This window comes from Mustela nigripes, chromosome 9, assembly GCF_022355385.1.
Source record: "Mustela nigripes isolate SB6536 chromosome 9, MUSNIG.SB6536, whole genome shotgun sequence".
NCBI classification, from domain to species: domain Eukaryota; kingdom Metazoa; phylum Chordata; class Mammalia; order Carnivora; family Mustelidae; genus Mustela; species Mustela nigripes.
In genome coordinates this window covers 85,843,439-85,862,480 of record NC_081565.1, presented here as the reverse complement: position 1 = coordinate 85,862,480, position 19,042 = coordinate 85,843,439, and the positions used below count along the sequence as shown (strand labels likewise).

General features: G+C 49.5%; 1 protein-coding gene across 16 annotated transcripts in view; it reads left to right on the top strand.

Annotated features, from left to right (window-relative positions):
• SPATA6L (spermatogenesis associated 6 like) overlaps positions 1-12,797 on the top strand; it is a 51,184-nt gene extending 38,387 nt beyond the window's left edge. For 10 of the 16 annotated variants that reach the window (XM_059411973.1, XM_059411974.1, XM_059411980.1 and 7 more), the window contains 4 exons: positions 394-428; positions 1,184-1,383; positions 5,512-5,605; positions 12,173-12,797. In XM_059411973.1, the coding sequence (XP_059267956.1) occupies positions 394-428; positions 1,184-1,383; positions 5,512-5,605; positions 12,173-12,373 (530 nt within the window). In that variant the 3' untranslated portion in view covers positions 12,374-12,797. Of the gene's footprint in view, positions 1-393; positions 429-1,183; positions 1,384-5,511; positions 5,606-6,660; positions 6,764-12,172 lie in introns of those variants that run through there. The other 6 variants (XM_059411976.1, XM_059411975.1, XM_059411968.1 and 3 more) reach the window with 3 other exon arrangements.
• Positions 12,798-19,042: the final 6,245 nt, after the last annotated feature.

Sequence of the window (19,042 nt, the reverse complement as noted above, 5' to 3'; positions counted from 1 at the left end):
AGAAGAAGAATTTTGTTTATCTGACAGCCACCTGGCTTTCTTTCAGGCCCTGGGTGCCTCGGCCAGTACGGGTTTTTGTTTTCCAGGCCGTGTAAGGATTACCGAATTTACGGCTTCACTTTAGGCTCTTCTTTGCCCTTCCCACATCCCTGTGTGCTGTCCTTAATAACATGACTTCATCGGGCCCAGGGGGACAGAAACACTCCTCGATAGGATCGCAGTGACTCAAGGGACTTGTAAAAGTTGACAGGGTAACTTACAAGGGAGCATTTAAATTCTTCAATAATTCATCCCCATGTCATATTTCCGTGCTCTGTGGAACAAATGTCACAGTGGTGTTAGGGGTAATTGGTCGTAACGAGTCACTGAAACACCTCTTCCTCTTTCTTCTAGCTGCTTCTCTTGACAGCCTTGCCGCTAACGTAAAGGTAATTGTAGAAATAGCATCTCGGAAATGACCGACTTCCCGCTTCTAATGTCGGTTATTGTGCCTTCCCCTACGAGTGGTGGGAAGTGTATTGCTAGCAAGTGCTGCTCGTGGGACTGGATTGCTGGAGTCTCGGCAGAGTCTGAGCGATGCCTGGGCCCTCCTGTGTGCTTTGCGCTCGTTGGTTTGTTCCCCTCACGTATGCTCTCTTCACCTGTGGAGTGAATCTCCCCTGCATGTGGCCCCAGAACCTGCTTCAGGAGTAGGTGTTCTTCCTGCTGTTTTTCCTAAGCGGATACTTCCATAATACATATGGAGGTGGTAAGTCACTTGCTCTCGAAGTTTGATTGGTTTGGGGAGATGCAGGCTCAAACGTCGATGTTCCAACATGAAAATAGATACAGGCAAAGAATGGAGCGGATGGGGCTTTTCATGCTGTGGCATTTAAATAGTTTATTTAAAAAAAATGATGTCTTCCCCAAACCTGATAATCCCATATGCTCATAAATCAAACCTCAGAGCACGAGTTTCTTTTGGCCTGTGGATATAGGCCAAATGTGCAGAATTTTGGTTACCTTGCCTTGACCTTGAGCTTCTGAGCATTTTGTCTCTCACACTGCCAGTTCCTGCTCCTCTTTTACTGGGGGGCTCCCGGGGGGCAGGCCCTCTATCCGCTCGGCCCCACCCACCCTCAGCTCGAAATTCAGCAAACGAGAACAAACTCACAGCTGAAGAATCATGCATGTTGTCCCTTAGGTTATCAAAGAGCCCGATGAACGGATTGTTTTAAGGAAAGAATCATCGTCACCTTTCGATTCAAGTAAGTTTGGAAAACCCTCGCCCAGCTACAGTAACCAAGGGGATGCCGATTTCCTCGGGGAAGCTTCATTCGCCACCTCCCAGCATTCCAGATCCGCCAGCCCTCCTCGGGATGAGCCCCTTCTCTGCGACGAAAGGTCAGCGGCAAGCCCCCTGTTTATTTCACTGTGCGGAGAGTGTGTTGTGGTCTAGCAGGCGTGAAGCCTGGTCACTCCATCGCTTGCTTCCTTAGGGTTATTCAGCTGTTGATATGAAAAATCAGTGCTCGTTTTTAAGTCTTCCCAGAAGGAAGAGTTGAAGCCTTTTCTCTCGCCTGTGGAAAGCAGATCTCAGAATGTTTGTTGAAAATGGGACAAACATGGGGCGCCTGGGTGGCTCCGTGGGTTAAGCCTCTGCCTTAGGCTCGGGTCATGATCCCAGGGTCCTGGGATCGAGCCCCGCATCGGGCTCTCTGCTCAGCGGGGAGCCTGCTCTTCCCGCCACCCACCGCCTGCCTCTCTGCCTGCTTGTGATCTCTGCCTGTCAAATAAATAAATAAAATCTTAAAAAAAAAAAAGAAAGTGGGACAAACAGCTAACTTGGCATAGATGCTATTATCTATCCATTTTTGTCTTCCATAAAAAAACAATAGGAGTGAAAAAAAAATCACTCATAGTTCTGCCACTCAAAGGCAAAGATTATTAACATGTAGGTGTATTTTCTCCTTTTTTTGGACATTTTTTTTTGGCTTATGTATAGGATTGACACAAATAACACTCCCCACCTCCTGCCCAGTTGCGTATATGTGGAAGGCAGACCAGAAATCGAGAGAAGGACCTTTGTTTTCCAGACTGTACCATCTGGTAAAATGACCAGCCATCCAGCTGGCCTGGGACGACTGTGACGTCAGCCCTTGACGTCCTGCATTCTGGGAAACCCCTGATTCCCAGGCAAGACAGGACGGTCTGGTCACCTTAGCTCCGGGAAAATGGCACTGAAGATAACGTTTTTAAGACAGTTGTTAAAAATGGATAGTTGACATATTATACTAGTTTCAGGCTTACAGCGTAATAATTCCATTTTTGTGTATATTGTAGAATGATCATTCCGGTAAACCCAGTTTACCTCGGTCACCATACATAGCTACAGAATTTTGTTTTTTCTACAGAGTGCTGAGAACTCTTAAGATTTATTCTCTCTCTCTCTCAAAAAAAGATTTATTCTCTCAGCAACTTTTAAATATCCAAAATGGTGTTAACTGTAGTCTCCATGCATACGTCTCTATATTTCTTTTATAGCAGGAAATGGTCCTTTTGACTCCCCTGACCCCCGGAGTCCAGCCACCAGCAGTCTGGTCTCTGTAGCAGTGAGCTTGTTTGTGTTCTAACTTAATTCCACCTACAGATGAGATCACATGGTTTTTGTCTTTCTTAAGACAGTTATTCTGGGAAAAAAAAAAAAACTAACAAAAAACAAACAGTTGTTCTGAATGCGGGCTATGCCCGTCTCCTCTTCTCTGCACTGTTAGTCATGACAATGAGGAGAGAGAGAGTCTCGTGTCTAAGTGACACGATTGCTCACAAAGGGACTTGGTAGTAAATCCCAGTAGTAGTACAGTAGGTAGTACTACCCCGTACGTAGTAAATCCCAGAATGAAAGTCACAATGAAACAAAAGTCCTACAGTTTTAATAGGAATTATGTTAAGTTTGACTAAGACTAAGAAAGTGGCCGTGATAGAATATGTTTACATTGAAATGTTGTATCATAGACTTGAGGAAACCAAGTCAAGTATTTTAGTACAATCTATTAAAGAATGGCGAATTCCTGATTACTTACTTTTTGGGAGGAAAATAACGTGAAATAGATTTTTAAAAACCAGCCCTGGCACGCAGAGACGGGTGGTTAGAGACATTTACGTCCCTCTGTCTACTTGGCCTTCGTCTCCTCTTGGCTTAGCCTCTGGACATAAAGATTTTAAGCAGAAACGGGAAAGGACCTTCATCTGGTGGTCAGAGGATGTGAGTTCTGGTGCCCGTCTGTGTCTAACTGCTATGTGATCTCACAGAAGTGCTCAGCCCTGTAGATCTTCTAGACTTTAGTTTCCCCATCTGTAACAATGGGTGTGATGATCAAACAGCCATTCTCTTACAGGTACAAAATGATTCTCTGCTGTCAGAATCAGGGACAGCTTATAGCTTTTGTCCATGTGCCTGTGTTTATACATTTCCCAAACTCCTCGTAATCAGCCTAGTGAGCATTTCTGAGGGACGGAGTTGGGGCTGCCTCTGCTGAGCTGCTGTCAGGTGGACTGGGATGGTCAGGATGCGTCCCTGCGAGCCAGTGGCCCCCACCGTAGACCGGGAGGCCGGCTTACACTCCTGTCACTGGATGAGATGTGTTTAACAGAAGGACCAGCCACAGGTGGGTGAGAGAGAGAGCAGGAGGTGGGTAACTTCCTCAAGAGGGAGATTAGGAAGGCCTCATTTCTTTTTAAATAAATTTCGGAGATGGCTTGTGCATTCTCCAGCAGCCTTTCTTGAGCGTCTTTATGCAGCCGGTCAGTGATTCTCAGCTGTGGCTCCCTAGGAACTCGCCTCCTATCTTCGGAGGCAGAATCCTTGGGCTTGGAGCTGGGTGTGTGGCGGCCTGTAACGTCTCTGTGGGCAGAAGAGAGCCTTAGAGAAGAACAAGATTGGTAGCCGGTCTGCTAGCCTGGAATGGAAACCCTAACATTTAAGACATTTCTCCTGATCTCTGGGAACTTGCAGCTTAGCAGAGGATTTAAAAACATGTGCCCAGAGGGCTTTCTGTCCGGCGGAGCTTTGAGAATAGTGTGGACCAAATGTTATCAGGGTAGAAAGGAGGAGGGAAGGCACGGATGGAAAGCTTCCCGGAGGAGGGGGTATTTCCATGGGGGCCTTGAGGGGAGGGGACTGGATTATGATGGAGTTGAAGGAGGGGAGGGTTGGGCGGTGAGAAGGCAGGTGGCCCTGGTGGCGTCTAGAAGTTAGACCAGCTTGCGGGAATAGTGGGTGCCAAGGCTGAGAGCCTGAGGGACTGGGGAAGCCAAGCTAAGGAGTCTGGGTGTCGTTGGACGGCAGCAGGGGGTTTTGCAGGTTCCTTCTTGGGAGTTAGCACATTTGGCTGTAGGATGATGACTCTGGCTGCAGACCAGAGTGTTCTCCTCTGCCTCTGGTGGATCAGCAAATTCTGTTTGCCCAGAGTCCCTCTACATGGAGAGCTTTGGAAATAATTTGACTGTGAATTTGTAAATTAGGCCATGAAACAGTGACAAAGGGTAGCATCGTCATGGAGAGGCCATCTGGTTTGCCCAGGACCGTCCCGTGTTTATCGTACATTAGCTAAAGAGAATGATTGTACCCAAATGGCTGAAATTCTTTAAGAATCTTTGGAAAATGGTCTTTGTGCTCTTCATCACCAAATGGCCCATTCTGCCTCGGAGTTTAGGCGTTGGTACCCACTCCCCTCCCAAAGATGAATGAACAAAGGGACAAATTCAGTGACTCAAGGAATATTAAATACCTATGTGGTATTCAGTACCTATGGGGCCCTGGATTCCCAGTGCCAGTTTCAATGTAGGGGTGGACACAGACATGAGCCAAATACTGACCTGGTCTCAGTGGTCCAGCACTGTGAGCAAGGAGGAATGGACCCCAAGTGCAGGTGGTAGGGTAGCCAACTCCCTCTGCGGGAGGAGGTTAGGAAGGGCTTTGCCGAGCAGCCAGTGATCGGACTGAGCTCTGAAGGTGGGTAGGGTGCACACGAGTTGGGATCGGGGCTGGGGTGGCGGCCTTCCAGGCCCGGGCAGCAGTGTTGGCCAGCTGTGGAGGGGAGCCTCCCTTCGGAGGAACTGGAAGGCTCTGGTACCATCTGTGGTGACGTTTGGGTCTGAGTAGCCTCAAGTAAATGAGATGAAACATACAATCCTTGCAGCAGAAAACAGTTGGGGCTACATTTGGTGTTAAATATTTATGGATGAAATTTCTAAGGATTGAGAGAAATACCTGAAATGCCCAGTAAAGTACAAGGAAGAATCACTCACAGCCACAGACTCAAACACCAGCCATTCTTCACATTCTGGTTGCTTTTATCGTCAGTGTGTATCTTACGTGGATGGTTAATGAAGACGTGCAAAGCACACTGTGTATATTGCCTTTTCCTGCTGCTTCTTGCTAGTAAATTATAAATAGCTACCCACTGTGTTCTGTACTCAAAGTCTCCTTTATAGCAGCTGCATAGTACTCTGCTTTCCTGTGTTGGCCAGGTTCCACCCTTGCTCTCAGTCCTCCTGGAGGAAGATCCACGAAAGGGTATGCAGTCTCCTGACATCCCACAGAGCTCAGCAAAACCTGCACAAGGTAGGGCTTCCGAGACAGCGGAATCTCTGCTGACAAAATCACATGGGAACGGGGCGTCAGTCTAGGGCTGGGAGCAGTGGTGGTGGTGGGGAGAGACAGACATTAATCCAGTAACCAGAGAGTTAAAGGTAAAATTGTGATGCTTACCAAGGAGGGGGCCTGGTGTCCTGAGAGCATCTGAAAGGGGGCACTTGGCTTGGTGGGGAATCAGGGCAGGCTTCCTGGAGGAAGAGACCAGGGAGCTTCCATCTGAGCAATGAGTTGCAGAGAGTTTGCAGGGTGGCACCCGCTGGGTGGAGGTCCTGCAGGGAAGGGGAGCATGGACCTTTCAAGGAGAGAAGATGGTCTCCCAGCTGGATGCCCAGACCTGTGCACCGTGCACAGGAATTCCCCAGTCCAGAGAAGTTGTGGTCTCTGTGAGGCTGCAACATGGAAGAAAACATTAAAAGTTGATGAGGTGTTTTGGCTGTTTGACGTGTGGGATCTGGGGAGTGTTTCTGACCCATAGGTAAGATACACCCAGTACTTTCTCTACTGCAGACTAGCGGCAGTTAGCCAAGTGACCCATCGTCATGTGAAAAGAACTCAAATGAAAGGTTAGCAGTGGGCCCAGTGGTTGGATTTAAGGATACTGTGTCATAGTCAAAGGGGTCATCTTGGTCTTGACTGAAACACAGGCATAGCCCAGATTTATAGAATGACACTTATAAACGAATATTGATTTTCACAGGGAGGGGTTGTAAATTACTTTGCTCCCTCTTGGCAAAGTCGTTGGCTTTGCTTTGTTAATTTCTAGTCTTTTCAAGTAAAACAATCCTTTGAAAATGTAAAAAGAAGGGAAGGGAGGAAAGGGAGAAGAACAAGACAGAAGGGAGGATTTGCATGTTCGTGCACACACGCATACTAAGCCCTCCCCACTGCGGCGTATGGCAGACGTGAGGTCCATAGGCCTCTTAAATGCAGAAGCACACATCTGAGTAGCATTGATTTATATGTGTAACGATTTATATGTTACACTATGTGTAACGCAGTTGCTGGCTTGGCTTTTGTTATAGGAATATTCTGTCTCTGGAGCAAAGTATATCATTGAAAGACCAAGCTACCTGGTGAAGGGATACCCAGTGCATGAACAGAGATATTTTTAAGCTGCTGTCTTTTGTAAGTAAGCAGCTTAAGTGCTGCTTCTTATTTTGATTTGCTTAAATAATTTCCTGCTGTCAGGATGAAGTAATCAGAAAACGTGGTGGAGAGGAGATGGGGCGGAGACCCCAAGAACCACACAGGAGGACTACAGCATGTGTGTCTGTGGTCTGCCAGGCCTGTCTGTCTCTCTTTCTCTCCTCTGCCTCCCTCCCATCTTCTTTCGTGGCACCGCTTCTAGCTCCTTGAATAGTCTCTTTCCTGCCACAGGGCCTTTGCACCTGTTATGCTCTGTCTGAAATAGTACTTCCTGACCCTGTTTGGGTCACTTCTCTACCCTCTGGTCTCGTGACTTTCCAGGACACGCCCTTCCCCTCCAAGGCATTCCTTTTTAGCGCACCACCATTTCCTTTCCTAAAGCTGACACCATTTGTTGTTAAATTTGTATATGGGTTTTTATAAAGGGCTGATTGCCCCTTCTACTAATGAAACCTTCTGAAGGTCAGGGACTCTGTCCCTTCTGCTAACTAGTAGCCAGTTTTGGCACCCAACAGTGGAATCCCACTGAACATAGACAAAGTCAACTCCAAATGCCGGGTGTAGGCCCTGAGCGAGAACCTCACTCCCCCGCCCGCCACCCTGCTACCATCCTGGTAGCGCACGACCTCGGCACTGGGTAAATATTTTTTCGTGATTGAGTGTGGAATGAGGTGACGAGACAGCTGTAGAATTCAGGTGTGTGGTCAGTAGTTGGCCACACTGTAGGGTGACGTTATTCCTGAGGTGTTCTCTTCTCCTCCCTTTCTATCTGGGCCTGGAATTATGATAGCTCTTCCTTATTAAGCACTTTCCAAGCTCCAGGAACTGGTGCCAACACTTCACATGCGTCAGATGAGTTAATACCTAATTCTTACCACACCCTTATGAAGTAGGTTCTACCGTTAGTTCCATTTCACAGATAAGGAAACTGAGGCATGGGGAGGTTTAGGTGCCTTGCTCAGGGTCACATGGCCAGTGAATGGCATGTCTGGGAATATGAACCTGGGTGGTCTGGCTTCAGACATCATGCTTTTTTTTTGTTTATGTTAATTTTTTAAAGATTTTTACTTTTTTAAAATTTATTCATTTGAGAGAGTGAGCAAGAGCATGAGAAGGGGCAGGGGCAGAGAGAGAGAGAGAGAGAGGGAGAAGCAGGCTCCCTGCTGAGCAGGGAGCCCGTTGTGGGGCTCAATCCCAGGACCCTGGGATCATGACCTGAGCCGAGGGCAGACCTTCACCGAACGAGTGAAGGCACTCCCAGCAACCGTGCCATTAAAGCATTACATTCCATTGTCTCCCCAAACCTAGAGTGTGATGGGGAAGCCCTGGGGTGAAAGAGGGGACCCCTTTGGAATTGAGCAGGGTCTGTGGACATCACCCTTGATCATCTCCCTTGAGGAGCCTGTGCTCTTACGAACGCAGCAACAACAGCCTAGTGACACTGAAGTTATTAGGAACCTTTCGGAGCCATGAAGGAGTGTGGGATGATGCGCTGGGTGTTCACGGTAGTCAGGCTCCTGGAAGTCTGGCTCAAGGGCCATTCGTGCTTTAGGCACAAGCCACCTGGCCCTCAGGCTGGCAGGACTCTCCGCCATCAGCACCAAGGAATGCAGAGGAGGGCTCGCTCATAGCCCATTCCGCAAGCTTCTACCTCGGAACGTTCTGCTTGGTCGATGAAAAGATGGATTCTGGGCCACTTAAGCTCCAGTTGCCAAAACAGTCATCTAGGTATTTATTAGGCAGTTACACGGAACATGGCCCACGTAATGACCGCCATGGGAACACGGCCCACGTAATTACTGAATGCCAAGTTGTGTTGACTTCCAGCACGGGGGACATCAAGTTACATAAAACCAGCAGATACGTGGATGCTGGTGGGAAGGAATAGAGAGAAGGGAAGAAAAAAATTGAGCAACTCCTGTCTTAGAAAGTGGGTTTCCTTGGGGCGCTGGGCTGGCTCAGTCAGTGGAGCGTGTGACTCTCCATCTCAGAGTCAGGTGTTCGAGTCCCATGTTGGGGGTGGAGTTTACAGGAAAAAAAAAAAAAGAGGCAGAAAATGGGTTTCTTTGATGACACAAGTTCCCACCCAGTGGTTTGGAATATCCACCCCACATTGGGGTCATGCATTCATGGTGAGGCAGGGCCGGAGGAACGTGTTGGTGAACGTGTTGGTGGTTGTAAGGAAACTCAGGTGACTTCAGCTCGTCTTAAGCAAACAGGGCATTGATCAGAAGGCCGCTGAGTATCTCCGTGAATCCAGGGAGGATGCAAACACGGAGATCAGGCTGCTGAGATGGGACCGCTAGAGTCCCCCCTGGGGGTCAGGAAGACAGCTCTGGGAGGAGCATGTGCAGGAGCCCCCGCGGGCTCCCACCCCTTGTCCCCCGCTGGCTTTTCTCAAAGACCCCCTCCTGTGCAGCTCTAGTTCTTATCTCGTGCCTTCTCAGCCTCTGTGCGCTCCCTGTTGAGCGGACATCTCTCTCCTGGGTTCCTAGTGATCTCCAGACTCGGGGGAATGGAACAGTAAACCTTAGCGCAGAAGGGCCAGTGATCCTTGAGCCCAAAACAGTGAATCCCGATTGTCTGATAAGGGAACGGGTGGGCGGGGGGGGGGGGGGGGTTGGAATACATCTATTTCTTGTTATTCTGGATGTTTTGGGACTTGGTACTTTTGGTATAAAGTAGATGATCCCTTGTATACTTTGAAATGGTTAAAATTTTATAAACATAAGCACAATTTCGTGTTATGTAACTGTACCCCCCTGCCGCAAATCCCATAAACCACTTCCTGCTCCCTCCAGGATCAACCCTAGTTCTCTTGGAAGGCGTGATTGTCTCTGTGTCACGGTCCTTACCAAGGGTGGGATCTGATCGTCCCTGTCTGGCATGAGCTCACGGGGACTCCGCTTGCAAGGACGGGCTTCCAGGGCCCCCTTCTGTGACACCTCCGGGTCCCGCAGGCAGACCCAGGCCCTCTGCCTTCTGCTCCCAGACCTGCCTCCACTTAGCACCTCATTGCTCCAACCCTCGTATCGGGGTTGGTTTTCCGTAGGGTCACCCTCCCAAGAAGGGAGCAGAGACTGACCAGACGGCCCCAGTGGGGCCCATGAGTGTCCCACCACCATCCGGCCAGCAGGAGCCACCACACTAGGGGTGCTCCTAGGAGGGTGACCAAGGGACTCAGGGCTTCTGTCCTCAGACGCAGACAAGAACTGTAGCACACAAACCTTTCTAAAATTAATGAGGAGCAAATGGAAATAAACCAAGAAAGAAACAACAACAAAAAGACAGAGATTAATGAGAAAGCTGGTTTCTGCTCTGTCATGGCTCATTCGGCCTCCAGGTCCTGCGGCAGCGGCTGGCACGGCTTCCAACCTCACTTGTCCCCAGAGGGCAGGCAGGGGCTGTGGTACCTCCTCTCCCTGGGGTCCCTTCACCTGTGTGACAACCAAAGCAAAAAGCAGGTCAGCCTGCACATGCCCAGCTCCAACCCCGGGGCCTCTCTCTGACTCAGTCCCGGCTCGGAGGGGCCTGTTGTTTGGAGGCTTTCTGGGGATGGATACAGTGGATGATGTCACCCCTCCCTTCATCCCAGGACCTCTAGTCTCGCCAGTCCAACAGACACAGGTGGTGACTGGCCACCCAAACCACGGGGCACATTCCTGGGTCAGTGGTCCTCGATGAACATTAGAATCACTGGGGGAGGGGGAGGCGCTCTGAAAACTCCTGATCCCTGGGCCTCGCTCCGGACCTATTTAATTGGAATCTCTTTGGGTAGTGCCTGGAAAGGATTTTTTTTTTTTAAGATTTTTTAAATTAATTTTTTAAATTTTTTATAAACATATAATGTATTTTTATCCCCAGGGGTACAGGTCTGTGAATCGCCAGGTTTACACACTTCACAGCACTCACCATAGCACATACCCTCCCCCTCTCTCAACCCCCCGACCCCCAGCAACCCTCAGCCTGTTTTGTGAGATTGAGTCTTTTATGGTTTGTCTCCCTCCCGATCCCACCTTGTTTCATTTATTGTTTTCCTGCCCCTAAAACCCCCACGTTGCATCTCCATTTCCTCATAACAGGGAGATCATATAATAGTTGTCTTTCTCTGATTAATTTACTTCGCTAATCATCATACCCTCTAGTTCCATCCATGTGGTCGCAAATGGCAAGATTTCATTTCTTTTGATGGCTGCATAGTATTCCATTGTGTATATATACCACATCTTTATCCATTCATCTGTGGATGGACATCTAGGCTCTTTCCATAGTTTGCCTGTTGTGGACATTGCTGCTATAAACATTCGGGTGCACGTGCCCCTTCAGATCATTACGTTTATATCTTTAGGGTAAATACCCAGCAGTGCAATTGCTGGGTCATAGGGTAGCTCTATTTTCAGCTTTTTGAGGAACCTCCATGCTGTTTTCCAGAGTGGCTGCACCAGCTTGTGTTCCCACCAACCAGTGTAGGAGGGTTCCCCTTTCTCTGCATCCTCGCCAGCATCTGTCATTTCCTGACTTGTTCATTTTAGCCATTCTGACTGGTGTGAGGTGATATCTCATTGTGGTTTTGATTTGTATTTATTTCCCTGATGCCGAGTGATATGGAGCACTTTTTCATGTGTCTGTTGGCCATCTGGATGTCTTCTTTGCAGAAATGTCTGTTCATGTCCTCTGCCCATTTCTTGATTGGATTATTTGTTCTTTGGGTGTTGAGTTTGCTTTTTTAAAAGATTTTATTTATTTATTTGACAGACAGAGATCACAAGTAGGGAGAGGGACAGGCAGAGAGAGAGGAAGGGAAGCAGGGTCCTGGCCAAGCAGAGAGCCTGATGCGGGGCTCCATCCCAGGACCCTGGGATCATGACCTGAGCCGAAGGGAGAGGCTTTAACCCACTGAGCCACCCAGGCGCCCCTGGAAAGGATATTTTAAAAAATGTTCTTTGGGAGATTCTGATGCACATTTAAGATGGAGAATCCTGCAGGCGGCTTGAGATGAGGGACTTGGAATACCAACCCCCCCAATCCTATACGGACTCTCTCCGTGCCCCCCAAAAGGATCCTGTTCGTGGAACAGGATGGGGCAGGCTTAACAGTTCAGCCCAGCTTCTGTGCGTTCACTGTGAGCCCAGGACGCCGTGAACTCCTCAGGAGAACACTAAGAGGTAGACACTCGGCTTCCTCATCCTGGTGTGATGCAAAGAAGGCTGGTAGCGTGCGGAGGTCTCGGGCCGCTGGGTCCTGCTGCCTAGTGCGGCCTCCTCCCTCCCCGCGGCTGCAGAGCCGGCTCAGACCCCCAGCGATCCCAGGTAGGGCTGCGCGCCAGGACTGCGCTCGAGTGACCCCACCTTCTCCCCCGCGTGCTGACATTTGCCTTTTTCTCTGTAGCACGTGCAGCGCCTGCACCTTCCAGCTGCACAAGCGACCCTGAAGCAGAGCAGGAGGAGCGTCGGGGACAACTCACTCAGGGAGCCAACGGACTCGTCCTTAGAGAAAGGAACAACAGCTTTTGTTACGAATCACCCGTGTCTCACCCCTTCCAAATCAAGCCCTGTACTCAGTCATTTGTGCCCAGGTGAGAGCCACTGATTAAAGCGTTTCCTGTGTGGGGCTCCTATTTTCTTGTCAAGTCGGAGAATTCATGTTCTGGTCGGTCGATGTGTTTCGGGCTCCCAACAGAAAATAACCGTAGTTGGGTGGCTGGTGCTTTTTCATTTAGAAAGCCCTGTTTGGAATTCTAATGAAAGTGTCAGGATGCCTTCTCAGGTGCTCCTCATTTGTGTCACTGTGTGTGTGTGTGTGTGTGTGTGTGTGTGTGTGTGTGTAAGATCTTACTGTTTATTCCAGAGAGCGCACGCACAAGTGGGTGCAGGGGCAGAGGGAGAGGGAGAAGCAGACCCCCCGCTGAGCAGGGAGCCCGAGGTCATGACCTAAGCCAAAGGCAGCGCTTAACCCACGGAGCCGCCCAGGCCCCCCACCGGATGTGTTCTTGGGAAGTTTCCACATTTTTCCTTCCTTCTTCCTCCTCCCTGCCCCTCCCCCCCCTCCCCTCCCTCCGTCCCTCCCCCCTCTCCCCTGCTTTCCCCTCCTCCTGCCCTCCTGCCTCAGCTTAGATCTTACGGGAGCTCGAGGGGGCTGCTCTGTAGAGGGATAACCTGAAAAATCCTCCAGGAAAAGGCGGTCAACCCGATTTTCTTTTCGGTCAATCTGTTTCTTGGGTAGGTTTGTTTTTTTTTAGTGTTAGGCTTGATTTACGCAAAGTCCACTGACAACTTCGGAAGAGGGAGCCTTCCATCTGGAGAACGCAGACCTTGCTCTAAAGATTCCCCTTCTAGGATGCATGCGTCAGGGGGGCCTGGTTTCTTCGGACGGCAGTGTACACCCCTCCTGTCACTTGCCCCCGCCCCCTTTCCAGCCGGGCTTAATACATTTATAAGAGGAACAAAACCTTCCTCCAGTATTTCTCTGAAAGAGCTACTTTAAGTAAATATACTCTGCAAACATGACTGCCAAAACCAGATTTAAAATGAGCTAGAAGGCACCTGGGGACACGTTCACACGGACTGGGGGAGCATGAGGAGGAGGAGGGACGGGCCGGGACACGAGGGGCTGGAGACGCGCTTGTCTCTGTGCGGACGGGCCGGGCCCAGAGCCGGGGCCTGAAGACGGGAGCCTTGGTCCTTCCTTCGCGTTATAACCCGGCATTGTCCTCGGCCGTACCCTACGTCCTTTTTAGTTTTTAAAGGATTCAGTGAGAGTCAAATTTCCTTCTCTCATTTAGGACCACAGTAATCGGTTTGTGAGGTAAATGAGGAACACAACATTAATAAATAAAGGAGGAAAAAAAAACCCCAAACAATAAAACAAAGTTCATTTATTCTCTTCTCAATTTCCAGCCACACAGTAAAGGTGTGTGTGTTATAACAGGGATTTCATCCACTTTGGAAAACAGACAAATGCTTGATTACACCTGCTTGTCTGTTCGGGGGTGTCTGAGACTACAGTTGTCCATTATTTTGATGTCTAGTCATCATTAAAAATAAAAAAAATACTGTGTTATGTGAAGGCTGTGACCCGAGGCCCAGAAAAGAACCTCTTACAAAGGACATAAGCAGCTCGAGGAAGCCCATTCCAGTGGGTTGGCATCCCAGGTCCGTCGGCTCAAGCAGATGCCAGCACGGTCGCTGTTCAGGTTTTCCGAAATGGGTTGAGTCTGATTCCTCGATTCAGTTTAGGTATCAGATCTTAAATGCCCATACTTATTTAAAGTCTTTTTTTTTTTTTTCTGTTCTGCAAATCAATCTTCTTTTCACTTTCTGATCAGTCAACTTTATTGTTTATTCTTATTTTACCTTTTTCATGTCTCAAGGAGTTATTTCCATTTTGAGCAATCACCTTGGGGCCAGGATTGCAGTTGAGGTATTTTACTTTTGGGGTATATAAGAATGTGAATAATTTTGTGAGGGATTGGGATTCCTTTGGGAAGATCTGTGTCATTAAACATGGTAAAACATTGCCACCTGTCTTGCTTCAATTTGTTATTCCTTTCTGACTTGCACAGGTGCAGATCTGTCAAAGCCTGGACTTTATATTCCAAGCAGGTGTGATGGGGTCTGGGTTTGCAGAGGCTCCTGGGAAAATGTCCTGGGCCCTCCATGTAAAAGCCACTGTGCAAAGCGGCCATTTTCCTAAGGTCTCTTGACTGACCTAGAGTTAACTGAAACCTATAGACCGTGAATTCTAAATAAGTTTTAAAAAATGAGTGTGCACACGATACATTTAACTTAAGAAAAGGTGGTTGGGTTTTATTTTTTTTAAAGATTTTATTTATTTGTCAGAGAGAGGGAGAGAGAGTGAACACAGGCAGACGCAGAGGGAGAAGCAGACTCCCTGCCGAGCAAGGAGCCCGATGTGGGACTCGATCCCAGAACGCTGGGATCATGACCTGCGCCAAAGGTAGCTGCTCAACCAACTGAGCCACCCAGGCGTCCCAAGGTGGTTGGTTTTAAACGCATAACTGAGAGGATGGATGGGTCACGTGTGCGAGTTCAGCTTAGCGCCCAAGGCTTGGCCACTCTTAATAATGGCCGTGACTCTGCTCCACTAGTTCCTTTAAAGGAGCCGTCTGGCCTGTCTGGGGACAGCCCGAGGAAAGGGCTTGCCTTCTGTCCACGGGTGGCAGTGATCCCGCTGGTGCTGCTGTCCTTCTCTGAGCTGGTGGCCCATCCCCACATCCCCCGGGCATGTGCGGGTTTGGAGTTCCCAGGTCCTGGGAACCTTGCGGGTGGTGAGAAGTACTTCACCCCGAGGCTCCTTGGGTCTGCTCTCACTGGCCCCTCCTTGGGTCTGGGGCAGCTGTGGCTGTTTTGTTCATGAGAGCAAAGAGCTTCTGCTAGGTTTCACCTTCACGGCGAGGACGTTTGGCACAGTCATCACGCCGAGGACTAGAGCTTTTCCTTGCTGCAAAGGGGCATTTCCAGGAGGGGTGGGTTGTCGAAGCTTCTCCAGCAGATTAAGGCGATCCCAGTCCGAATTGTCCTGGGGATTCTGTATCTTTTAGAGCGAGCCTCCAGCACTCCCGTAAGTATGTATTTTTCTTATCTTTATTTTAAAAGTGCCCTGTGGCCCATGGCGTACAATCAGCCCTCCACATCCACTTGTAAATCTCCTGCTGGGGCTCGTTTGCTGTCTGTGGCTCCGCGACTGCAGCTTTGCCTCTGATAAGACAGGCAATAACCGCACTATATGGGCCAGATTTGCTTTGTCCGAGTGGGAGGGTCACACGGGGTTGGGGAGGGAAGCTTCAACACCAGGAACTCCAAGCTGACAGCACTCAGGGCCACCAAGGCCAGCCCTGGGTATGGTGAAGGGGACCTGGGGGGCTGCCAGACTGCTGAGCCATCCGCATTCGGACTTTATTATTTTTTAAAAGATTTGTTTTAGAGAGAGAGAGAGAGAGAGCACAAGTGGGAGGGGCAGAGAGAGGGAGAGAGACTCTCCAGCAGACGCTGGAGGGCTCTATCTCCCAACCCTGAAATCACCACCTGAGCCGAAACCCAGGTGCCCCCAGAAGTAGGGCTTTAAAGGGCAGAGGGAGAAGAGAGCCGTCGGGCAAGGCAGAGAGTTCTCGCTCAGGTGAGAGTCGGAGGCCGTGCGGGGTTGGGACTGGCTGGGAACCAGCCGGGCTGTGTCACGGCCTGCCCTCCCAGCTTGGATGGGTGTGGAGGGCGATTTGTTCCAGTCCCTTCCACAGAGGCCAGGACAAGGCAACGCGGAGGGAGAGCCACAGCCTTATAAAGACCTTACCATCTAACTTTGGGAGACCTGGTATCCCACTGAAGAAGTGGAGTAAAGCGTTTTTCCTTCTTGCTGCCTGCGTTTCCTCAGTTTTTCGTTCCTTTGTTGGGTGCCAGGAGCTTCCCCAGGGCACCACGGTGAGGGCTCTGGAGTGGGAACACCTGGATTTCAGTCCTGCCCTGCCGTGTCCTGGGTGAGTGACCGGGGCAAAGTGACCTAGAACCTCTGTGCGTCTCAGCGTCTGTCCACGTACGTTGGAGGATTACAGTATCTGCTTCGTGACGTCACTGTCCAGCAGTGTGTATCGGTGCCGGCACAAAAGAAGCCTCCGTAAGTACCAGCTGTTACCATCTGCATCTCGTTTCATTATTTGTGGAAGGCATTTGGCCTCCTGCCCACTTTTTTTTTTTTTTTTTTTTTTGCTAAGGATATCAAGGCTCTGAAGAGCTAATGAGTGCCAGAGCCAATTTCCAAATCATGGTCTGTTTTGTCTCTCAACCTCATATTCTTTCTACCACTTTCTGCCACCTCCGATTTGTCACCTGATTGTCCCCAAGGCTTGTGCATCCTAGATCATTCAACCTAAGGGGTTTACAAAAATGAGCTCCGAACATTCCAGCAGAGTGACAGAGCAACTAAGTTCTCCTGACAGGCGTTGGAACGAGGTCAGCCGCTTCTTGTTGAGGTCAACGAGAGATACTTTCTGCTCTGATTTCCTATCCCTGGAATGTGATGTTTGTAAATAGCGTGTTTAGGAAGCCCGCTCCCTTCCTTTGCCCCGAACGAGAAATCTCTGTTCCTTTTCCTCTGGGAACTGACACTTACGTTGGTTTCATGGACGGGGGTAACTCTCACGGCCGTTTCAGTGGGGTGACTCGCAGGGACGGCCTGTGTGTAACCGGGTCGTTGCTGGAAGTGCTGGGTTCGCGGTGGGAAAGTGCCATCCGGAGATGGTCATGTGTCCTTGCATAAGGGAAGTTCTGCATGGGTGAGGATGCCGCCCTGTGTTCATGGAGTCCCCTGGTCTCCCAGCCCTGATAGTTCACTAAATCAGTTCCACAGTCGCGTATGGGCTCAGCCGATTTGCATTTATTAGGCTCCTACTGTGTGCTCAGTATGGTATGGTGCCTTGGGGGGTGGGGGTAGTGATGAGCCCTGTGAGGAGTAGAAGAAGGTAGAGCTCGTGCCTTCAGGGGTCTCTTGACTTGCTAGGGCCGTGAGATGAGGCCTGTGTGACTCTCAGAAGCGTTGCAGACTCCACTGCGGGATTCGTGACCGTCCGAAGCAGTGGGGTTTGAGATAACCAGCGGGGACTGGGGGAACTGGACAGTGTAAGCCCACCCCCTCCACCTCGGTTCCAGGTCTCCAAGCTCGGATCGAAAACAAAGGCTCTGAGGCCACATAAAGCTGGTCTGAAGCTGAATCATGTCCACTGCCATGTGTTTTGACTCGTATTTAAGAATATCCAATAATGAGGGGCACCCGAGGGGCTCCATTGGTTAAGCATTCCCAGTCTTGGTTTCTGCAGCGGTGGTGGTGATCTTGGGGTTGTGAGATCGGCCCCACACTGGGTTGTGTGCTCAATGTGGAGTCTGCTTGGGATTCTCTCTCTCTCTGCCCCTCCCCCTGCTCTCTTTCTCTCTCTTTAAATAATAACATCTTAAGAAAAAAGAATATCGAATAATGATGCTGAATTATTATCAGTAGTTTGTGGCACTCATATTGTAATCAAGTCTCAAGTTAATAATGCAGCATCTGACTGTGGACCGAGGTACTGTTATCTCTCTGGGTTCCAGGAGGTGAGAAATAATGGGTTAGAGATGTTGAGGTCTTGGGGCTGAGGACCAAGAAGTTTTTGACATCAAGGAGTAGGAAGACCAGGTGGAGAAGAGGTTTGGGAAAAGTGAGGAATCTAATGAGAGATCTGTGTACGGAGAAGGAGGAAATATCCTCTAGGGACAGCTTCTGAAGTGGCTTAAATATTAGGCCCTGGGTATGAGAATTTGTCCTGTGGACAGTACGAAGCCGTTAGAGGTTGGGATGGAAGGGCAGGCTGTTCATCTGATGATCCTATACACGGCGGTTTGGGAGTGGGTAGAGCCTCTCGGCAGGGAGGCTAGGACACAGCCCTTGAAGTCTGGAAATGACCATCAATTCTGGACTGGGTGGGAGGGTCCTAGAGACGAAAGCGGCCATTAAACATCGGGGACAGGAAGAAAAAACCAGGCAACTTATTTTAACGGTGCTCTGATGTTGCGTGGGGTGCAGGGTGGGGGAGCCTGGCTCCTGTAGGGCAGCTGGCCAGGGCTGAGCTGCAAAGTGGAGGTGAATTACTTAATCATCAGGAATGAGGTATTGATTGAGAGAATAATCACTCTGCCAACATCAGGACACAGCGTCCTTTACGTTACAGATTTGTGTTCGCCGTGACCTCAGTGAGATGAACTCAGGACTGAGAATAAAAGACAAGGCCAAGTCAAACCTTTCAGGGGAGATATATATATATATTTTTTTCATGGTGTGTTTTTGGCAGTAGGACTCTGAGCTAGTGGGGGCCTTCTCTTGAACTTAGGTGGGGGTTCTTATGTTGTTACTTCTGAATCTTCTTCCTCCTATGAAGGTCTCATTATTATCAATAGAATTTAGAGACTTACAAGATATGTGTTGCTTATTCGAGAAGATGGCGGGATGCACCCCGCCCATTCATCATGTCCGAACAGATGCTAAGTCTTGGGCGGCTCATTTCACAAAGAGGGACCCCTATCACCTGGGGGCTGTCACCGCCGCTGCTGCCACAGTGGAGAGATTAAAATACGTGCAGGAGCCCCTACAGACCTGCCTCGTAACTTGAAACCTTTTGAGGTCAGAGAGGGAAGACATTGTTATGATGCCAGGTTTCTGTGGAAATAAGGGGGATTCTGGAAACATGGTTGCTGATTCTGAAAAGAGAGACCACAAAAG